We start from the raw sequence: 20,558 nt of genomic DNA on the forward strand, positions 1-20,558 counted from the left end.
GCGAAATCTTCTCCGGAGTGGGGGGCAGCGTCGGAGTAAAGCGAGCTGACACGAGTACAACGACGAGCTAGAGTAAATTGTAGGTATATTTCAAGAGGGATGTTATGGATAATCGAGGTAGTACTATGAAGAGAAAGGAAGAGAAACAAAAACAAGTTGTGTGACTTGGACCCCCGCGGACTCGACTTCCCCGAAATCCACACCTTGACATTATTCTATACAGCATTGAAATGTCGTTGGGTTTTCAAGATGACGGCTTTGGTAGTTTTGGACAATTGAATAACTATCCTCTATGAATACGGTCTAGTATAGCCTATGTCTTTGACTTTAACTGACAGGTCACTCACAGTACCCGTGAACAATCGTGGCATTCCCCAGGATTCAAGAGACCTCAATTGAGAGACCCTGGAACAAAAGAGGGCCCTGAAAGACCAAACTCCAAGGCGATTCGTGCACAGCAGTTCCACAGCAGATCCACTTAGAAACCGCTGTGCCGGCCCAAGTCCGGTGCGGAGGACCACCTAAAGATCGCCTCGGACTTGATGCGAATGCGGAGAGAAAGCCAAACTTACATATTGAACTACATTTCCCTTCCATATTCCTTGTTTATTGCACTATTCTCAAGAAAATGCATATCCTCATCACTGGCGCTGCCGGTTTCATCGGCCAATTGCTTGCGAAGGAGCTGTTGAATGACCCAGCCTATCGCGTCACATTGACCGATATACATCAACCCCCAATTCCCGCGGGCGTTCGCTATCCCCAGTCCGCAACGGCAATCAAGGCCGATCTCCTGACAGGAGCCAAGGATATTGTGGATTCTTCCTTGGACGCCGTCTATGCCTTTCACGGCATCATGTCGTCCGGCTCCGAAGCCAACTTCGATCTGGGCATGAGCGTCAACATTGATGCAACCCGCAACCTGCTCGATGCACTCCGACACACCTGTCCGGGAGTGCGGGTTATTTATTCGTCCAGTCAGGCCGTATACGGCCAACCGTTGCCAGAGATTGTGACCGACAACGTGATCCCGACTCCAGAGTCCTCCTACGGCGCCGAGAAGATCGTGTGCGAAACGCTGGTGAACGAATACACTCGCCGCAAGTTTATTACTGGCTTCACCCTGCGGTTCCCTACCATCTCCGTCCGACCGGGTGCACCTACTGCTGCAGCTTCGTCCTTCCTCTCCGGCATGATCCGGGAGCCCCTTGACGGCAAGAAATGTGTGATTCCCATTGAAGACCGAGAGTTCAAGTCATGGTTATGCTCGCCCAAGATCCTTGTGGAAAATCTCCTTCTCACTCTCCATCTTCCTGCGGACTCTGTTCCCCCGCATATTCGTCAGATTAATGTGCCTGGAATCTGTGTCACAGTCCAAGGCATGATGGATGCGTTGGAAGCAGTGGGCGGTGCAGATAAACTGGCTCTTCTCACAGAGAAGGAGGACTCTGCGCTGGTCCCAATTCTAAAGTCATGGCCGACGCAGTTTGATAACACTCAAGCCATCTCCTTGGGGTTCAAACGCGATGAGTCTTTTGAGCAGACCGTGCGGGATTATAAACAGTCATTGACACAATAATTATTATATAGATTTTAAAAATTTCTAATGGTATCATTTATTAGCTGGTTTCTCAACTCTTTGGTATTTTATCTGTTACAAAAAGAGACAAAGAAGGCTTAGTTTGGTTTTTGATATAAACCAGGGTTGTCCAAGGGTGCCAGTCGAGACAAGTTGTCAGCCAGGTCACCACCTGGGCACCGCCCGCTTTTCCTGAACCCACCCCCCTTCAACTCTTGGGTTGTTCATGGGAAAAGCGACTTGGGTGAGATATTCTATATTCTCTCACTCAGAATAATAAGCAACTCCAAAATGCCAACACAAATATCCCTTCTCGTCTACAAAGGCGTGCCAGTAGACTTCTCCAAATACCGACACACAGCGCTGCACGCCCTCTACTTCGAGGGCCAATACGATTGGCTTCATGCTGTCGGCGCACATCCTTTCTTTAAATTTCAAAAGGACACCGAGAACCCCATGTCAGAGCCGCCAATAGCTTGGATTCCTGTATGTACGGCGCCGGACTCTGTCACCAAGTAGAAGATCATTCTTGCATGTGCTTGCACGTCAGTGCGCAACAGCAATAGCGACCGAGACTGGAATTGCCAGAACTGGGTTGGAGAGGCCTTGACGGAGCTCGTTAAGATTGGCTGTTTGACCAAAGAAGAGCGCGGAGCGGCCATTGGTAAAATGGTGGAAACTATCTTAGACGCGGAGCTGGAAGACGTAAGTTCTGTCCTGGATAACTGTTCAACAATGAAAACTACATATACTAATGTGGACTTGTTGCTTTTGAATAGGATGGGATGTTTTAGTCTACATGCTCTTCTCGGCTACAGGTGTGAATTTATGCCATATCACAACGGGGAAGACATCCGTCGTTAGTGATTTTTGTAACGAAATTCATGGTCTCATATCTCTTGATACATCGTTGTTTAATGGAACAAACGGACTGTACATATGCCACCGGCACATAAAGCAAAACATCAGATCAGGGATATCATTTCCAAACCTGCGATTCTCTTAGCACGCATCCTGCAATTCGAATCAACAGCTCGCCCAAACCTGTCCATCGATGGCAATAAGCCGATTAAACAATTGGTTCCTCGTCCCCATTGCAGTGAGTTGATATGACTGCCCTGGCTTCTTGCCAGTGATGAGTAAACCATCAACCACCTCCTTACTACCAAGAGCCCAACCAACAACCAATTTCCCCTTCCATCCCATACCGCCTAACTTTCGCATCTCCTGGATATCAGTCACCGGCATGGTGAACAAAACTGATCCAACCTTGCGATTCTCCAACTGTCCGTCTCCATTCTGCGGTGTATCGGTCGTGAAATACAGCAGTGGAGGCTCCTTGGTTGAGTCAATAATCACGGTGCCCCGCTTGCCTTTGCATCGGGCGTCAAATGCCACAGGTCCACCAGGCGTTATCCTCTTCCCTCTGTCACGTAGGATGCCGACACGATTCTTGGCATGGCGGGAACCGGTTGCTGCTCGCAAGCGATCGACCCCTCTTTTGCTCTCGACACCACTAGCCGTGGTTCCCCGAAAGAAGCCCAGAATGCTAGACCCCAATGTCCTTTTGTGGCTCTTCTCTGGTGAAGCTTGGACCTCCTGGACGTGGTCGTCAGGCTTAACCAGTGCAGCTTGTTTAATTTCCTCGTCAGTAGCACCTAGTGTTAGTTCCTCCTGATTTAAAGAAGCTGGCCGCGAGGGCACTTTGTCTTGTGAGGTTGGGGGGGTGGAAGTGGTGACGCATTAGCCTCGCCGATGCGGAGAAGAGTAATGGCCAGCTGAGCATTTGTTGGAATACCTTGTAGGAGGAAACTATTTCAGGGTCAGTATTATGAGTACATGTATGGCTTGAAGACATACTTTTGCAACTCAATAAGCTTCTGCCACCCCGGGACGCGGCGATTCAGATATACAACCCCTCGTCTGATGACAGGGTCTCCAAAGAAGGCGAGCCCGATCGAAAGTGTAGTGAGCTTCATGAAAAAGTAGCAAGATGCCAGCATTGAGACCAGGAATGCTGGACCCAACACAGCCACCAGGCGCAGACGAGGACTCAGTTGAGGAAACGGGGCCGTTGCGGATAGAGCACTAGATAAATAAATTTAACTCCAAGCTATGGGCAAGAGAACGACAATCTCTTTACTCACTTGCCCAGCTTCTCATAGGTATCTGTAATGTCGCCTACCACCTGCATAGAAACGTTCGCAGCGTCCATCACGCTCTGCCTCATAGGCTGTCGTGTTTTGTCATGGGAGTCGCTTGGCACCTTTCCATTAGCAGCGCTTTGCGCATCGGCAGTATTGGCAACCATATCCATCGCGTCTGGCACATCGTCTTCCAAGGGTGCATCATCAGGGACCCCTTGATCATGCTTCCCGACTGCGCTTCCCACGGCCACACTGGCAACACTTGCAACAAGATTACTGGCCTCTTGCTCGGCTGCCTCGCCCTTGAATTTCTCGGGGGCCCCAGTAATACTGTTATCAGATCCAAGGATTCCCGCCTTTGGCTTTTGTACACCACCCGTATCTTTGTTGACAAGAGAAATTGGAGCGGGAGGGAACATGAGTGATCGACATGGTGGATAGACCACCAGGGCAAGTAGGGTGAGCAGCATAGTTGGAACGAGTATATCGAGGAGCCATGATAAAACGTAGATCTGCATCAAATCAGTAATGGTACAAATATATTATATATTTCTCTGGAACGGAGACATGCCGTGCAAAAGGCAGCGGTTCGTCGCGGCTCCTTCCATGACCGTAGTCGAGCAATATGTTTGATACAATTGGTCAAGCCAACAATAACGGTGGTGTAAAAACGTTCAAGTGTAGCCCGGAGTTTATCCGGCGAGAATTCATCGTCGTCTTTTCTCGTGAGATCTAGTCTCTGCACGGGAGCATCGGGAACTGCTTTGACTCGATAGACTTGCTGAAATGCAAAATGACAAGGTCAACTCCAACTTCGCGTACATATTCCTGTGAAATGCTCAGTACATACCTTGTCAAATCGTCTAATGAGCATCCACAAATCCTCATTGGATATTCCTGCCACTAAAGGTTCCCCGATGGCATCTGGAGATTCACCCCATCCGATATTGGTAATTTCCGCTGTGTCGCCAGCTTTTTGTGAGAGGCCTTTTTCATCTTGTTCCACTTGAGACAACACATGGCTCTCAGTTGGTCCCTCTGGGAATTCAAGGTCCTTAGTGAGATTGTTGTCGGCCTTAATTGTAGTACCGTCGACCGAAGCGGGTGGCATCGCCCGTCTGTGGGTCGCAGACATGGGTGTGAGATAGTTGTAGAATTCCCGATATTTTCATGAGGGGTCTGTTGTTCCGAGGTCAACCACATTGAGAGAGGCTGTCCTGTCTTGTACCTGTAGTTTGTGTGGATTGTCGACGTCATCTTCCTTCGAATCAGGGTATCCGGTGGCAATCAACACAACAAACAAGCTTAGAAGCAAATTGGATTGTTTTAGTAACAAATTGCATAGAACAAACCTTGGAACTGTAAGAATAGAAAGGTTTGACCTGTAAAAAAAGAATAGAGATCTGACTCTATTGTTGGGTGAACTACAAAGGCTGCAATAGTCCCATTAGACCTGGGGGTTATCCAATGCTAATTCCAACTGCCGCATGAATTAAAAATGATAAATGCTAGTAAATTATATCAACTTAGCCTTTTGTAAATCTGCAAACGAAGTATAATGTGAGTTAAGAGCAGTTCTACGGAACCTTGGAAGCCCCAAGGACCTATCTTTCTTATCTTTCTTATCTTTTCTTTATCAGCACGTGCCAGTCGCGTTCCCAAAAAGGCAACATCACTCGCGTCCAACCGGCGAGACTCGTCTTGATGATAATTCGCTATACTAATCTGCCACTCCATCGCTGGACACTCGACTCGCCATGAGCGAGGAGTGTGCAAACCCCCTACTCCTGGGGTGGATCAAAGAATGGCTGGATCAAGCTCGAGAACGAAACAGCAAAGGTGTGACCGTGTACGTATATCTTGGCGCCTTTCGGGAAAGACTATATCTGACATCTTGCAGGTACAAGAAGGCTTATGAGTCAATGAAAGCCTGTCCGTTAGAATTCCAACATCCGTCTCAAGCACAACAATTGAATGGACTAGGACCTAAATTGTGTGACCGCTTGACTGATAAATTAAAGGCCCACTGTCAAGAAAATGGGCTTCCAATGCCGGAACCGCCTGACAAAGGTTTGTGGTATCAATTGCACCTTGGCACCGAAACAGGACGCTCAACTAGGTCAAATAGGTGGAAAGAGAACATCTGAAGGTGATGTCGATCAACCGGCGAAAAAGCCTCGGAAAGCCAAGCCGTATGTACCTACATTACGATCTGGTCCATATGCACTGATGTTGGGCTTGGGAACCCAAGATGAGAATGCATCCCAGGGGATGACGAAGGCTCACCTGATCGAGGTGGCTCAGCCATACTGCGACAGTTCATTCACGGCACCCCCGGACCCGACCAAGTTCTACACCGCGTGGAATTCAATGAAAACTCTCATCCAGAAAGACCTAGTCTATGAACATGGACGTCCACTTCGGAAATATCTTCTTTCCGAAGAAGGCTGGGAGGTAGCCAAGCGTCTCCAAAAGACATTACCTGGCGCTGCTCAAACCGCCACGTCTGGTTCCCAAGCTACTTCAACAACTGAGTCACAGCAAGGGGCATTGACAGCCGAACTTGACTCACTTGAACAAGATGACGAGCCATCGGCAGACGCCCAAGAAAATTTATCCGAGCACGACATAGCCAACATCGAGCCCATCTTCTTCCCGCCCAAGAGCTTCACCATCCAGCTCGTATTAGACACCCGAGAAGTCCGCACCTCCACCGACCGCGACTACATCTCCGGCGAACTGATGAAGCAAGGAATTACGCCGCAAGTACGCGCCCTGGAAGTCGGTGACGCAATGTGGGTAGCCAAATGCCACGACCCAAATTTCCTCCCAAGGCACGGCGAAGAAGGCGACGAAGTGATGCTGGACTGGATCGTTGAGCGAAAGCGTCTGGATGATCTGATCGGGTCTATTAAAGACGGGCGTTTCCACGAACAAAAGTTCCGGCTCCGTCGCTCCGGCATCAAGAACGTCATCTACCTGATCGAAGAGTTCGCAGTCACGCATCCTGACTCGACTAGCGGGAGTGCAGCGCAATACCAGGAGATGGTTGCGTCGGCCATTGCCTCGACACAGGTTCTTAATCAATACTTTATCAAAAAGACGAAACATCTAGATGAGTCAATCCGGTACCTAGCGCGCATGACTTTGCTCCTGCGGAAGATGTACGGGGTCGAAGATGATGCGCCCTCCATCGGAGACACTGATAGCAGTATCAACCGTAGCACGGTTCCTCCATCTCCAGTGTCCAAAATTGGCCTCATCCCCGGCCGCCGTCTGTCCACTGACTCCTACCTCACCATCCTCGATAATCTCCGCTCCCAAGATCCGTCCATTACGTACGGTGTTTCATTCGTGACGTTCTCCGCACTCACTTCCAAGTCCGACGTTCTTACTCTTCGTGATGTGTTTCTTAAGATGCTTATGTGTACCCGTGGCGTGACGGGCGAAAAAGCCCTTGAAATCCAACAGATCTGGCCAACCCCACGGCATTTGGTGGATGCGTACATGGCTCTGGAGCCTAAGGAGCGAGAGACTATGATAGCGACTCGGATGTCAGAAGTTGTAGGGCGGAAGAAAATTGCTAAAGATCTCAGCAAGCGGATTGCGGAAGTTTGGGGGGAGGTGAATTTGTATTAAAAAGGTCCCATATCGAGGCTACTTTGGAAACAGACTTGAGGACCGAGTTCCTTCACATGTATTAGATACAAAAATAATGACAAAACGAAATAAATGAATACCATAATGTCTACCTCTTCCGTCTCACAATCTTCGTAATACTTTCTTTATCAATCCTCAAAGCCAAGCTACTCAGCACAACAGAAATACTGCTCAATGCCATGGCCAGGGCAGCCCACACCGGACTCAGTCTCCAGTGCTCATTGGCCATGACCATCTCGCCATCGATGGTTTTCTGATGATGGCCACTCACGATAGGATAGAGCACACCAGCAGCAACCGGAACCAAACAGAGGTTGTAGACGACCGCCCAACCGAAGTTCATACGAACTCGATTGAACACACGGCGACTGAGCAGGACCAGCTGCAAAATCGTGCTGAGATCAGAGTTGAGGAGGATGAAGCTGGCAGAGTTGATAGCAACGTCAGAGCCAGATGCCATGGCGATGCTCACGTCTGCTGCTGCCAAAGCGGGCGAGTCGTTCACTCCATCGCCGACAAAGGCGACAATAGGACGTGATGGGTTTGAACTCGGTGTAGTATCACCATCGGCTGGTGTTGTATTCGGCGAACGTTCTTGAATCTGACGAACAAAGCTGGCTTTCTCCGCTGGCAGGACGTTGGCCATCACCTTGGAGCGCGGGATGCCTATCATGTCTGCGACGGCATGGGCGGTGGTTTGGTTATCGCCAGTGCACATAAAGACATCGACGTGACGCTTTTGAAGCTGAGAAATTATATCGACAGCTTCTGGGCGAATTGTGTCTGATGTGGCGAAGATAATGGCAGGTATGAACTTGGATGGTTCGGTGGACGGAGGGAGTACTTGACGGAGTGAGAGGACTGCAGTCGACTTGCCTGCTGACTGATATTTCGCCAGCAGGTTGGAAACAAAGTATGTGTCTGTTTCGGGAGACAGTAGACTCTGGAGAAGACGTTCGTTTCCAATTGCAGCTTCATATTGCGTTTCGTACTCAGAGCCAGAGACAGTAAAAGTTCCTTTCATGCCTTGCCCGGAAATCTCATGAACATCTGAGGACTTTACAGAGGAAGACTGTTGTGTTTTGCAGAATTCAGTGATTGCCTGAGCAATCGGATGGTTGCTGCTCTCTTCCATTTTCCGAGCCAGAGCCCATGCGACTTTCGCAACTTCTGGGTCATTGGTCAAAACTTCATGATCAGAAACTTTCAGACTTCCACCCTCAGTCAATGTGCCAGTCTTGTCAAAGACGATTGCATTCAAGCGACTGGCTTCTTGGAAGGCTTCACCGCCACCTTTGACCAGGATACCATGCTTCGCTGCTAGCCCGCCCCCAACGAAAAGCGCCGTAGGGGCTGCAAGGGCCAGTCCGCAGGGACAAGCCACCACAAACACTGAAATTGCAAATTCCAGCGCCCAGAATGTCCAGCCGCCATGTGCGACATCGAGATAATCCGCGGGGAGCACACCGGAATGACCAAGCCCTAACCAGATAACGAAAGTCGAAATGGCGATCAGGGTGATGATAGGAACGAAATGGGAGGTGAGAAGATCAGCAACTCTTTCAAGAGGTGCACGTTTGTTTTGTCCCTCACGAACCACGGCGATGATTCGGTCAAGCATAGATGAACCGCCAATCTCAGTGATACGGATCCGTACCGGCTGGCCGACGTTGACTGAGCCTGTATAGACCATGTCGTCGGCTGTTTTCTTGACTGGTCGCGATTCTCCTGTCAAAGAGCTTTCATCGAATTGGTATGACGTGCTATCGACGATAGCTCCATCTGCAGGAGGCGAGGCGCCATGGGGAATACTGACGACGTCACCAACCTCCAGAAGGTCAACACTCGTACGCTTCACACCATCTTCGGAAGTGTCATCAGACAACAGTGCCTCTGAAGGTCGAAGCTTGCCCAAAGATGTGACAGCATCGCCAGTTCTGGCTTTGCTGTAGGCCTCCAGGAATCGACCACCGAGAATGAACAGAGTCAAGAACACAACCGAGTCGAAATAAGTCGTGCTATGGGGGCTGGATCTGGTGCCCACAACTGCATCAACAATAAGGACAGCCAGGGATGAGACATATGCCACTGATGTGCCTGCAGAGATCAGAAGGTTCATACTACCAAAACGGTAGAATCTCCGAAGGATCGGCACCCGACTTCCAGGCCGCCATAGCGCATAGATTTCCTTCACGGCCCGGACATGGAACACATCAGTGCCGTAGAACATGACAGGAGTTGTCATTATAAAGAGCGCCCATTCGATTCGGGTGACACTGCCAGACCACATAGGTTGCTCCAGATACATTCGAACAGAGTTTTCAGACGAGACAAGAGACATGAATACAATCCCTATAAGGAAAGTCGGGATGGCACTGATAAAGACGAAGAGCAGTCTTGCCAACAGACGGCTCCTTTCATGATGCTGGATCGCACGAGACCGGTCTTCAATGCTGGGCGGGTGATAGACAATCGCGTGAAAATTGTCATTTGCCGAGTTGATCGCTGAGATTATTGTGCGAACAGTGAGCAAAGGTGGCTGTGGAGTGTAGGTGACTTTGAGGATGGGGGTTTTCTCAGAGAGTGCCTCCTCGATGGTGACACCGGGAACCGATTTCACTGCCCCCAAAACAGTTTGTGGGCAATGGTGACAGAACATTCCATCCACTTGTATGGGGATTGTTCTGATTTGGGCAGTGCTGAACTTTTCGGTGCCAACTTTCAATGGGGAGACGCTATTGACGGTGGCATCGTATCCAAGGTCTTCAATCTTCTCTATGATTTTGTCAAGATTGTCTCGGCCTTCAAATTCCACCCTCCCGCTATGGGAAAGCAGGTTCACAGACACATTGCGAATGAAAGGAAGTTCTTCAATTCCCCGAGTCACCCCTCCGACACAAGAGCCACAGGTCATGCCGGTGATTGCAATTTCGCTGGCGTAGTGTGCTGCCAGCTCTGCAGATGCCGGTGGTTTGGGGACCTGGTTCACTTCGTCAAGAGATGCTTCGAATCCAGCATCATTGATTTGCTCGACAACCTCGTCAACATTATCACGAGGTCCAACATAAATTACTGTTGCGCTGTTGGTGAGAAGGTTGACAGTGATTTCCTTCACAAACTCAAGCTGTTGGACTTGTGCGGTGATGCTGTTGGCACACGATGCACAGCTCATTCCTCCAATGCTAATCAGTGCGGTGAACTCATAGGCTGATTCAGCGGACGGACTGGGAAGTTCTGCTATGTCTGTAGGTAATTTTGGAGCAGTCACATCGGGTTGAACTTTCGTTTCGGTGGCGAATGAACGGAGACTCTCCTGTACAGCATTCTCCGGAGTTGACTCAAGCTTCGTAGCAGTGATGTCTTGTTCGTGGTGCTTGCTCAATGGCCGGAAGGGACTCTGTGAGAACTTCTCGTCCAAGGGTCCTAGCTCTGTTCGAGAAGAATGACGAGAAAAGGTCTCTCGTTCTTCCTTCCTGCATGCATCGCAGTTGGCAATATGTCGTTTTTGTCTGCTGGTCTGAATTCGCTCTTTAATGTTGGACGAGAAGCTAGAAACAGAGGTTCGTGGCGAGGAGAACAGCGTGGAGCCGCGGTGATTCCAGGAAGTGGTGTCGAGTTCCGCGATGCGTCTTCCTCGTTGGTCAAATGTCGTTACATGGTGTACTTCGAATGCGGCATGAATCAGCGCGTTGACGAGGTCGGCCGGCCGAACGGCGGTGCTGTGGCTCGCACGCACTTCATGCGTCAAAATCGTGACTTCGATATTCTTGACTGTAGGTGTCTCGGAGAGCACTTCTGTGATATATGCAACACATGATGCGCAGTGCACATTCGATACAAAGAAGACACTGGACTGGGTATCAAAGTCTTGATGGGCTGCCTCCAGATCGGAAGACTTATTGTTGGGTCCTGAAGACATGATTGACAGAAATCTCTGCGACCCAAAGACGAGGTACAGTGTGGGATATATCGATCTTTGCAAACCCTCAGCAGAGTTGATACTTCAAGGATCTTGCTCAAACCAGTTTGGAAACAGGCAGTTGTCGGGATTCAGTGTTTACAGAACGGCCTGGCATCAAGGTGAAGGGAAGAGCGACCGGCGGCGATTTATCATATAAAGCAAAAGCCGGGAATGGAACTTGGTTTGCAATGCAATATAATATTTCATTAAGAAAGAAAGGAAGGGAAAATCCTAGAAGTGGGTAGATAAGTTGAAAGATGGCGAAGATGCGCCATTTGTGCGCGATTCCTCCAAACCACGCACAAATACCGCATTCCAGACATCTCAATCATGACGCCTGCGGCCCCTATGTAGTATGCGGCTAGTGTCAAGGCTGGCAATCAAGAATGAGGCCGGATTCCCGTATTCGACATTATAAAAGCAACCACTCCACGTGCGTGGTGTATCAAGTCTGATGATGCTGTGCACCAGCGGTCATGGATCATCCTAGAACCTCAGGCACCGAGGCGCGAACAAAGATCAGATGATACTAAGCCTGATTGGGCTAGCGTGTCATGAACCAATTAAAGTCACGTGACTTATCAATAGAATCTATCGGATTAGCCATTTATGCAACAATAGACAATAGACAAAGGAACTTAACTGAGAAAATAGTTCATTTGTATTTGACTCAACTATCGGTTGCCAACATCCCAATCAACTCCAGGGCTATGTCATATGTGAATCCAGCTCTGCACCGATTCCGGGCAATTACATAATCAGGTTTAATACTTTTGATGTTCTCTCACTTCCACTTTCATCCTTATCGCGATTCTCGTGACAGTCGATAAACCCTTCGCTACGGAAAAAAAAAAGGCTGCGTGACGCCCATTCAAGAAATTCCGAGGCTGTGAGGACCCGGCCTCCGTCGAGTGCCCCTGTCTACATTCAACCTCTGAACCTTCTTACTTTTCACTTCAACCAAAATGTCGGCACCCAGATCCGGCGCGCGTCCAATCCCTCCCCGCGGACCCCGGCCTCCTGTGGGACGACTGGCCAGTCTAAAACCTCCCAACTCTACTCCTATCAATCGTCCAACTGCTATTGGACGTCCTCAACCACCCCGCCCGACAACACACCCCACAACATCTAATTGTCCAAACCCAGGATGCCCTGCTCCGCATATTGTCGATGATGGAGGCGTGAAGGTCTGTACGGGCTGTGGTACTGTCATCAGCGAGAACAACATTGTCTCTGAAGTCACATTCGGTGAATCCTCGTCCGGTGCAGCTGTTGTGCAGGGATCTTTCGTCGGAGAAGATCAGACACACGTACGCAGCTATGGTCCGGGTTTCCAGCGCGGTGGCGCCATGGAGAGTCGGGAAATGACCGAACAAACTGGAAACCGATATATGCTCCAACTTTCTCGGGCTTTAACTATTCCGGAAAGTGCGACCAAGGGCGCCGGTCAAATCTTTAAGCTTGCCGTTGGGCTGAACTTTATCCAAGGTCGTCGCACAAAGACGGTAGCTGCGGTCTGCTTGTACATTGCATGCCGTCGTCAAAATGGCAATACCGTCATGCTGATTGATTTCGCCGATGTGTTGATGATCAATGTCTTCAAACTTGGTCGTACATACAAAACACTTCTTGACGAACTCCGCTTAGATGGCAACGTCTTTCACATGAACCCCATTGACCCCGAAAGTTTGATTTATCGTTTCGCCAAGCAGCTGGAATTCGGGCCATCTCTCATGGCGGTGGCTGGCGAGGCAGTCCGGATCGTTCAACGAATGAACCGTGATTGGATGACCACCGGTCGACGCCCAGCTGGTCTTTGTGGTGCCGCACTGATTCTTGCCGCGCGCATGAACAACTTCCGCCGAACTGTACGTGAGGTCGTCTATATCGTCAAAGTGACAGAAACCACTATCAGCCAGCGTTTGAACGAGTTCGGTTCCACCGAGAGTGGTGAATTGACTATTGATCAATTCCGTTCGGTCCAATTAGAGAACACTCATGATCCCCCATCCTTCACTCGCGGGCGAGAAGGTCGGAAAAGCCGCATCAAGAAGTTTCCAGAGACTGCGGCGGAACTCGAAGATGACGATTCTCCAACCGAAAGTGAAGCAGAATCAGTGCAGCCGCCTCGTATAGATGCCGACGGTTTCGCTATTCCTAGTCTTCCCATCGACCCGGCCTTGACTGCAAATAGCCACGGCCGTCGTGCATCAGTAATTGCCAAGGCAGTGAATGAAGTCGTTCAAGATATCAAAAATGAGCCGACCCACTCCAAGGGCAAGGGCAAGCGACAACCCACGCCAGAACCCTCTGCGGAGCAGGTTGCATCTGAAGCGGCGCTGGAAGATGAAATGCGGTCTATGCTTGCTCAAGGATCAAGTATGATTGAGAGTGTCGGATCCGAGCAACCACCGCGGCCCACCATTTCCGACAGCACTGAAATCGATGCTGCCGAGTTTGAAGATGACCCTGAAGTCGCCAATTGTCTGCTCTTGCCTGCTGAAGTCGAGATCAAGGAGTCAATTTGGGTGACAGAAAATAAGGAATACCTCCGCACTCAACAAGCAAAAGCGCTAAAGCGGGCCTTGGACGAGTCAACCGGAGGAGGCACGCCTCGCAAACCACGCAAGCGCCGCCGTGGCCGCCTTGGAGATGTTACCTATCTGGAGGGCGAGGGCGAAGATGGCCGCAGCTCCCGTGCCTCAACACCGGCTGAGGCGACACGTCGCATGCTCGAGCGCCGAGGTTACAGTAAAAAGATTAACTACTCTCTCCTGGACACGTTGTACGGCGGCGAAGGGGGAGACGCAAAGGCACAAAGCATGAGCCGAAGCCAAAGTCGCAGCCAAAGTCGCAGCCAAAGTGTCGTCTCACGGCGCAGCGCCAGCATCGAGCCGGAAGCAGCCTCGCGATCCCGGCGTGCAACGCCATCAGATACCAAGTTCGATGCCAAATTCATCCGTCCTAGTTCTACTGCACCGCTACCTACTCCGCCATCCACCGCTCCAAACACCACTCAGGACGCAAAGCCAGCCATTGCCAAGGATGGCCCCGTGAATAATGTCGAGCCAGACCCTGAAGAGGAGGATGATGAGGAGGACGATTATGATGACGACGATAAGGACGATGGCGTTGAGGACGCATTTGCAGGCCATTACGAAAGTGACTATGATTATGGCGATGACGATGAATGAGTAACCTGATCTATCGACCTGATCAGCCCCTTCTTTGCGTCTTGCTTTCTGGCTTTTCGTGACTTATTTTACCATTCTTAGCAGAGTTCTAATTTGGATTCAATAAATCCTAGAAAAACACTAATATTACAGACACAATACGTGTGGGATTCAGTTGCCCACTTTTCCAGTGGCGCAGGGATCTGCCATATCCCCTAATTAATCTTAGTCCCTAGTACGTAGTATGAACCTGTACTTTGTATTAAATGGAATTCCTCGACTTCTTCTCTTCTATTTGTACAACCCGCTGGATTTGTTAATTCTTAGTGTGCGAGCTAGATGCTAGGCAGTTGGTGATGCTCAGGGGGTGCTCGGGGGGCCTTACTATATATATATTGAGAGCTAAGAGCCCTATGTCAGTTTATGCTTTTTACCGCCCTCGTATACACCTAAGAAGACATCAAAAAAGACATCAGAGGGTGCCATAACCCCCAATACCATCTTGGTCCAAGTAAATCAGCCCTGGAGATTATTAAAGTCTTACGTCGTCAAGGACAGAGGCCAACTACATATTCTTGTATAATTGCATTAAATACTACGTTAATTATGAGCTAAAAAGTCTGCGGAAAAAGGAAATATGTAGGCTCAGGCCCAGGATTTGTTATATTAAGAAAAGATACCAAGTGTAGGCGAGAAGAGAAGAGAGTAGAGGACTGCAGAATACCCGAGAACCTTGGAAGACAGGGAAGCAGACAGTCAGAATGGTGGACTAATGAGAGCGCGGCATGAGTGAGTATATCGAGATGATACCATGTCTTTCACCCAAGCATTGGGGTTTCCGAATTGAATTGTCATGTTAATATCTCACGCAATTACGTCTTACTCGGTTGCATCGATGTACTCTAACCTTGCTCGGTCATATCTTTATGTGTCTTCTTGCTCTTGTTTGCTGACATGTCTATATCAAAAGTAGCTGAAAGAAACCCCAAAATAGAGGCCAAACTCAAAGGAGTAGCTGGTGCCTTTCGTGGGCACTTTCTCAAAGTAATGAGACAGGATGCCTATCCCGTGCTCAGTCAAGCTACATTACCCAAAACACCAGAATGGTTTTAATTATTTTGATTTAATGAGATAGATAGTCGTAGATAAATAACGTTCGTCAAAAGCATGCCGCGAATATTTGAACTCCCAGATTACGACGCCGGCCATTTCCCATGAAAGAGAGGAAAGCAAACCACCCAAACCCATCAAACCCTCCACTGGGCGAGAACCGAATTGGGCCAGACTGGATCAGTCAGGCGCGTGAGTCTCATAACTAAATAAGCAATAGTGAAAAAAAAAATAATAGAAAAGCCGGAGGGAAGTCCGAGATCGATCGCGCGGATTGGTTGGACGTCGAGTCATCATGCCGGGTCGGATCGCACGGGATTGAAGGGAATCGAATGCGTTTTTGGAGGAAGTTACGAGTCGATCTCCATACCCATTTCCGCGCCTCCGCTCAGTTCGTCGAGACTTGATGCTTGCGGGTTGTTGGACAGGGCTTGTTGGAGGAGCGGCACGTCAGTGTCCATGGAGTTGAAGGAGATGGGTTGTGCGCTAGGTCGGTCGGTAGCTCCGAGGGGAGCAGCGCCCTCGAATATGATGGGGGAGCTACGAAGATTTTGAAGGCAGGCTTCCCAGGAGGAAGCAACGAGCTGGCCTTGAGTGAGGTCTTCGCTGAAGAGATAAAAAGCGGGCGAGGATCCAGAAGCTGGAGTGGCAGCCACAAGATAGGCGTTAAGAGCGCGGCTTTTCATGAGCATCTGGGAGTCGCGCAGTTGGGCGGAGTATTGGTTGTCGATATACTTGGTCCAGCCACGAACAGCAGGAGCCATGTCACCGTCAGTGTTGACGCGCTGCCAGCCGATACCTAGGAGACGAGTGGCATCATCTACTAGAGGCTCGGCGGGCGGGACAAGACCCGCATTGAGAGTGCGGTGCTGATCGTTGGAGCTAGGGTCGTTCAGACGTTGGCGAATCGAAGACAACGCAATATCGTCCAGACCCGGTGCAGATTGATCAAGGCGCTGGGACTTGCGGCTTAGGTCGGTAGCATCAGAAAGCAGCGCGTTTGACCGTGAGGAAACAGGTGCAGCGGCAGCCTGTTGCACCTCAGACTCTTGTTCGTACCATGTGCCAGTCTGGCTCTCGGCAGAGATCGCAAGGCCAGTCTGTGGATTTAAGAGGACCATGCCTTCTCCATAGATGGGCTCGACCTTAGGTGCTGGCGCCGCCTGGTGTCCTAGTAGCGCGCTGGGAGCAACGGCCTCTTCAAGAGTGGCCTCATCACGGGACCTTTTGCGGGATGGCTTGGGAACCGCAGGGGCAGACGAGAAATTGAAGCTCGAGGGGATAGACTGCGAAGAAGTATTGTTGGCAAAGACCGTGCTGGGGCTTGCCGGATAGCCGTTGAAGCTTCCTGGGGAGTCGAGGAAAGAGGACTGAGAGGCGAACTGAGCGAAGGCGTGTTCCCGGGGAGGAGAGAGGACCGTGGCCGGGCCGTCCGAGAGGCGATTAAGAATCATTGGACACATTATTGCTCGGAATTGTCTTGGATTTAAGACAAGGGGAACTGTTCTGTTAGATTAGGTGAGCAAGACACAAGAAGCTTCAACCACCTGTGGAGAGACAGAAGTAAGACCGAGAGGTGAAGGGTGGAAGATGTCTCGACAAAAAAGTAAGAAGAATATATATAGAGAGGGAAAAAGGTGGGATTGAAAGAAAAGAGAAAGAATTGGGAGGAGAAAAATGGGGAAATGGGGGAAAAAAGAACAAAGTAGAGCGAAGTAAGAGGGTAAGAGCGTGAGACAGGAAAGTACGATCTGAAGAAGTGGATGAATCGATGCGCGAAATGCGGAGGTACCGAGCCAAACGGTAATATACCACCAAAAAGCAGCTATCCGATCGACCGTAACGGTATTGATACATGCGCTATTAACGGGTACCATTGGCTCATGCAGCCAAGACTTCTCAGGTGGAGTCAAGTTGGATGGGTCCAGCCCAGAGACGATTGGCCTATGAGGTGGACGGACTTGTGGCCCGTGAGAATTACATCACGTGAAGTCTATAGGTCACGTGCCATTACTATATAGAGAAGATCACGTGCTTTAAATGAGGTCATATAGGTTTCAAGTCTATTGGAATACTATAAAGACATGGTGGAAAAAAAAAATCTAGCGACCACAAAATCTGGTCCAAAGCAAACCGACACCCGAGCTCGTGCAAGTCTAACATCAATCAATGTTTGTAGGAAAAAAAAAAGTACACCGCCAGTAACAACACTTTCATGTCACTGTATATCCCAGAAATGTGGCTGGAAAAAAAAGATTGGTAATAAAACAGCCAAAAACGAGCCCCTCCGTTTTCCATTGCATCGTAGGGGCCCATAAAGACAAAAGCATGAGTGACAGTCTCTTGTGTTACCGAGGGACGGAAAGGAACGGATACCGCTACATGCCTGCACTTATCCACTCGCGCTCTCATTCCGGCCCACTCAATCCGAGGATGGATATTGTGGCTTCGAGCACTGGGCCGAGTTTTCTGCGTTCCAATTTATAGGAGACGAAAAGCCAAGGGTCTGACAAGTGCATTTAAGCATTACCAGCACTGGCACCACCAAGGTAGCCTTTGACACGGTCAACGGAGTCATTGGCGTAACTGGGAGCCATGGAGCCAACAAAGAGGAAGAAAATAAGAGCGACAGCACCAAAAACGACAAACTTGCGCTGCGCAGGGCGTTTGTTGCCATACTCAGCCCAAGCACGGCCGGCGGAGGAAGTGTATTCGCGCATCATGTCGCCGCCAAGCTTGTAGTAAACAAGACCCATCAGAGCAATGGAGTAACCGAAGAACTGGAGGCCAGTGACGGGAGTCTGCCACAGGAACATGGAGGCAGCAACCAACAGGATATCCTTGAGGACACCGCACAGAGTCATGACCAGGGAAGAGGTCTTGCCAATCTGTAGAGACTATTAGTAATGCCTCCCTTGGGGTTGAGATGCGAAATTCTAGATTATCACTTACCAAGAAAACGACCGAGACATTGAGCAGGAAGGCCACAACGGCATTGAGAACCAGAAGCCAAATACCAACGGAGTAGACATGGTCCATGGTGACGTGGGGGAATTCCAAGAACAGAGCAACGGCACCGTTCATGACAGCACAAATGGGGGCGAAGTAGTACAGAGAGACCATGGGGTCCATCTTGAAATCGGCGGAGCTGAGCAGACCCTGCACCATGACCAGACGGGTGGCCTCGAAAATGATACCACCAATCTGGAACAGGAAACCGACCATGTTGAACTTGATCTCACCGAAGGAGGCAATGACCACACCAACCACAATGATGGAGACGTTGGCCAGAACCTTCATGTTGGCCGGGGCCATACCCATACCCCAGGTTGCGAGGAGAACAGCCACGGGGGTTGTGGCCTTGAGCATTTGGATGAAGGCAACGCTGAGGTAGAGGTAGGTCATGTTACCGCAAATCAAGCTCAGACTAAACATTATACCGATAGGGACGATAGCGCGGAGGTAGACACGGCCGGTCATCTTGACCTTCTTACGGCCGTCGAGGACAGTGGTGGTGCGAGCGAGAATTTGGGTCATGATGGTAGCGAAGGACAAGTGCCATGTTGTGAGGATGATGGGGAAACCTATTCACAGTGTGTTGTTAGTGCCAGTTTCCTCGCGTTGTATCTGCGATCTGACTTACGGAAGTTGGCATAGTCGAGGAGGTACTTGTTGAACAGGATAACAGTGGAACTCAAAGTGATCCATGTACTATCAAGATATCAGCAATTCTGTCCGATCTGTCTTTTTCCTTCGATGCTTCTCACGTCACATAAACCGCGGGGTGGAATGTAATGCCGGGCTGCTCTGTCTTCTCCGCTGCGGGGTTGACAGTAGGCAAAGACTGCTCCCGGGGAGTCTCGCCAGAGGCGCGGACCTTCTCGCCGTCGCTCATTGTAAAATTTCGAGATTGATCGGATAAAAAGCGCTTAAATTCAAAAGGTCGTGGCCGGGACAGGCTTCCTTGACTAAATGCGGAGGAAGCCACGGAGAAAAGTGGGCAAGATAAGGGAAATTAGAAGGAAATGATCACTAAAATGCTCCGGAGGTTAACGAGTGTGACAGAAGGACCGAAAAAAAAAAAGCGATAAATAAAAACGAGCGTGGATGAAGAAATGATGATGAAGGTTGAAGGGATGGAATGGGGTACGTACTCCGGGAGTAATTTTCTTCAGCACCAAACATTAAACTTCAATTTGGGGGTTTGCAAGGGAAATTAAGAGAAGAAAAAGCAATTTTATCGTCAAGGAAAATAGACAAGAACCAGACACAAAAACAGCAACACAGGAACAGGAACAGAAGTAAAGAAAGATCCACTCGCCGCAAACAGAAAGTCAGAGGAGAGAGGTATGAATGCACATGTACGTATGGAAATTTAGTATGTGAATTACCGATACATATGTTACATCTCTGCTAAGGCCACCTGTACTCTTTATGCTCTCCTCTTATCATTTGTCCGTTCTCTTACGTACTTGTTTTCGTTTGTATACCGGTTATACCAGAACCAATACAATTATACTTTACTAGCTCCTAATTTTAATTTGAAGAGGCCCTCTGGCCAAAACGTCCATGGGTCTGCTCGTGGCGACAGCCCTGGAGTCTCCCCTTTTCCCCTTTTATACTCACCAATAAGGTCAATCTGGTCATGGATCCACTGTCCCTAACACTCTTATCCTTAATTTCAATCATATTCCAATCCTAACAACACTTATCAATATCTATCTAGGTATGTCTGATATTGGCAAAAGCATCGGCAGTTTCGGAATGTCCTAAATCAACTGGTTTGAAATAGAAAACCGAAACAGCGCAGATCCAAATTAATAGTAGGGCATTACGCAAGCAGCTGTTAGCCAAGGCCCACAAGAACCCGCGTTCAGTGACCCTCTGGTCCATCCGGTCCCTTACGGGTGGAGAATGCGGCGATCCGC

The 20,558-nt window shown here is 49.5% G+C and overlaps 8 protein-coding genes across 8 annotated transcripts; 4 read left to right on the forward strand and 4 right to left on the reverse strand.

Moving 5' to 3' along the window:
* Positions 1–628: 628 nt before the first annotated feature.
* On the forward strand, positions 629–1,579 carry N7471_004904 (SDR family oxidoreductase; the record flags this gene model as incomplete). The annotated part of the gene is made up of 1 exon (XM_057277623.1): positions 629–1,579. The coding sequence occupies one exon, from the start codon at positions 629–631 to the stop codon at positions 1,577–1,579; it is 951 nt and encodes a 316-aa protein (XP_057137233.1).
* Positions 1,580–1,870: 291 nt separating this feature from the next.
* N7471_004905 (uncharacterized protein) lies at positions 1,871–2,403 on the forward strand (the record flags this gene model as incomplete). The annotated part of the gene is made up of 3 exons (XM_057277624.1): positions 1,871–2,065; positions 2,099–2,284; positions 2,398–2,403. The coding sequence occupies 3 exons, from the start codon at positions 1,871–1,873 to the stop codon at positions 2,401–2,403; spliced, it is 387 nt and encodes a 128-aa protein (XP_057137234.1).
* A 202-nt stretch (positions 2,404–2,605) lies between these two features.
* Positions 2,606–4,915, reverse strand: N7471_004906 (DUF3292 domain-containing protein; the record flags this gene model as incomplete). The annotated part of the gene is made up of 6 exons (XM_057277625.1): positions 4,577–4,915; positions 4,298–4,507; positions 3,727–4,238; positions 3,440–3,667; positions 3,378–3,391; positions 2,606–3,288 (listed from the first exon to the last, which is right to left on the reverse strand). Exons 1-6 carry the CDS (start codon positions 4,859–4,861, stop codon positions 2,606–2,608), a joined length of 1,932 nt encoding a protein of 643 aa, XP_057137235.1. The 5' UTR covers positions 4,862–4,915.
* A 568-nt stretch (positions 4,916–5,483) lies between these two features.
* Positions 5,484–7,365, forward strand: N7471_004907 (crossover junction endonuclease MUS81; the record flags this gene model as incomplete). Its single annotated transcript, XM_057277626.1, has 3 exons — positions 5,484–5,575; positions 5,627–5,796; positions 5,855–7,365. The coding sequence occupies 3 exons, from the start codon at positions 5,484–5,486 to the stop codon at positions 7,363–7,365; spliced, it is 1,773 nt and encodes a 590-aa protein (XP_057137236.1).
* A 109-nt stretch (positions 7,366–7,474) lies between these two features.
* On the reverse strand, positions 7,475–11,305 carry N7471_004908 (putative copper resistance-associated P-type ATPase; the record flags this gene model as incomplete). The annotated part of the gene is made up of 1 exon (XM_057277627.1): positions 7,475–11,305. The coding sequence occupies one exon, from the start codon at positions 11,303–11,305 to the stop codon at positions 7,475–7,477; it is 3,831 nt and encodes a 1,276-aa protein (XP_057137237.1).
* Positions 11,306–12,312: 1,007 nt separating this feature from the next.
* Positions 12,313–14,541, forward strand: N7471_004909 (transcription factor TFIIIB subunit BRF1; the record flags this gene model as incomplete). The annotated part of the gene is made up of 1 exon (XM_057277628.1): positions 12,313–14,541. The coding sequence occupies one exon, from the start codon at positions 12,313–12,315 to the stop codon at positions 14,539–14,541; it is 2,229 nt and encodes a 742-aa protein (XP_057137238.1).
* Positions 14,542–15,980: 1,439 nt separating this feature from the next.
* Positions 15,981–17,093, reverse strand: N7471_004910 (uncharacterized protein; the record flags this gene model as incomplete). Its single annotated transcript, XM_057277629.1, has 1 exon — positions 15,981–17,093. The coding sequence occupies one exon, from the start codon at positions 17,091–17,093 to the stop codon at positions 15,981–15,983; it is 1,113 nt and encodes a 370-aa protein (XP_057137239.1).
* A 1,056-nt stretch (positions 17,094–18,149) lies between these two features.
* Positions 18,150–19,525, reverse strand: glfB (uncharacterized protein; the record flags this gene model as incomplete). The annotated part of the gene is made up of 4 exons (XM_057277630.1): positions 18,150–18,518; positions 18,583–19,214; positions 19,274–19,341; positions 19,398–19,525. The coding sequence occupies 4 exons, from the start codon at positions 19,523–19,525 to the stop codon at positions 18,150–18,152; spliced, it is 1,197 nt and encodes a 398-aa protein (XP_057137240.1).
* Positions 19,526–20,558: the final 1,033 nt, after the last annotated feature.

Source organism: Penicillium samsonianum (assembly GCF_028829775.1).
Source record: "Penicillium samsonianum strain IBT 33392 chromosome Unknown utg000003l_segment0_segment0, whole genome shotgun sequence".
Classification (NCBI taxonomy): domain Eukaryota; kingdom Fungi; phylum Ascomycota; class Eurotiomycetes; order Eurotiales; family Aspergillaceae; genus Penicillium; species Penicillium samsonianum.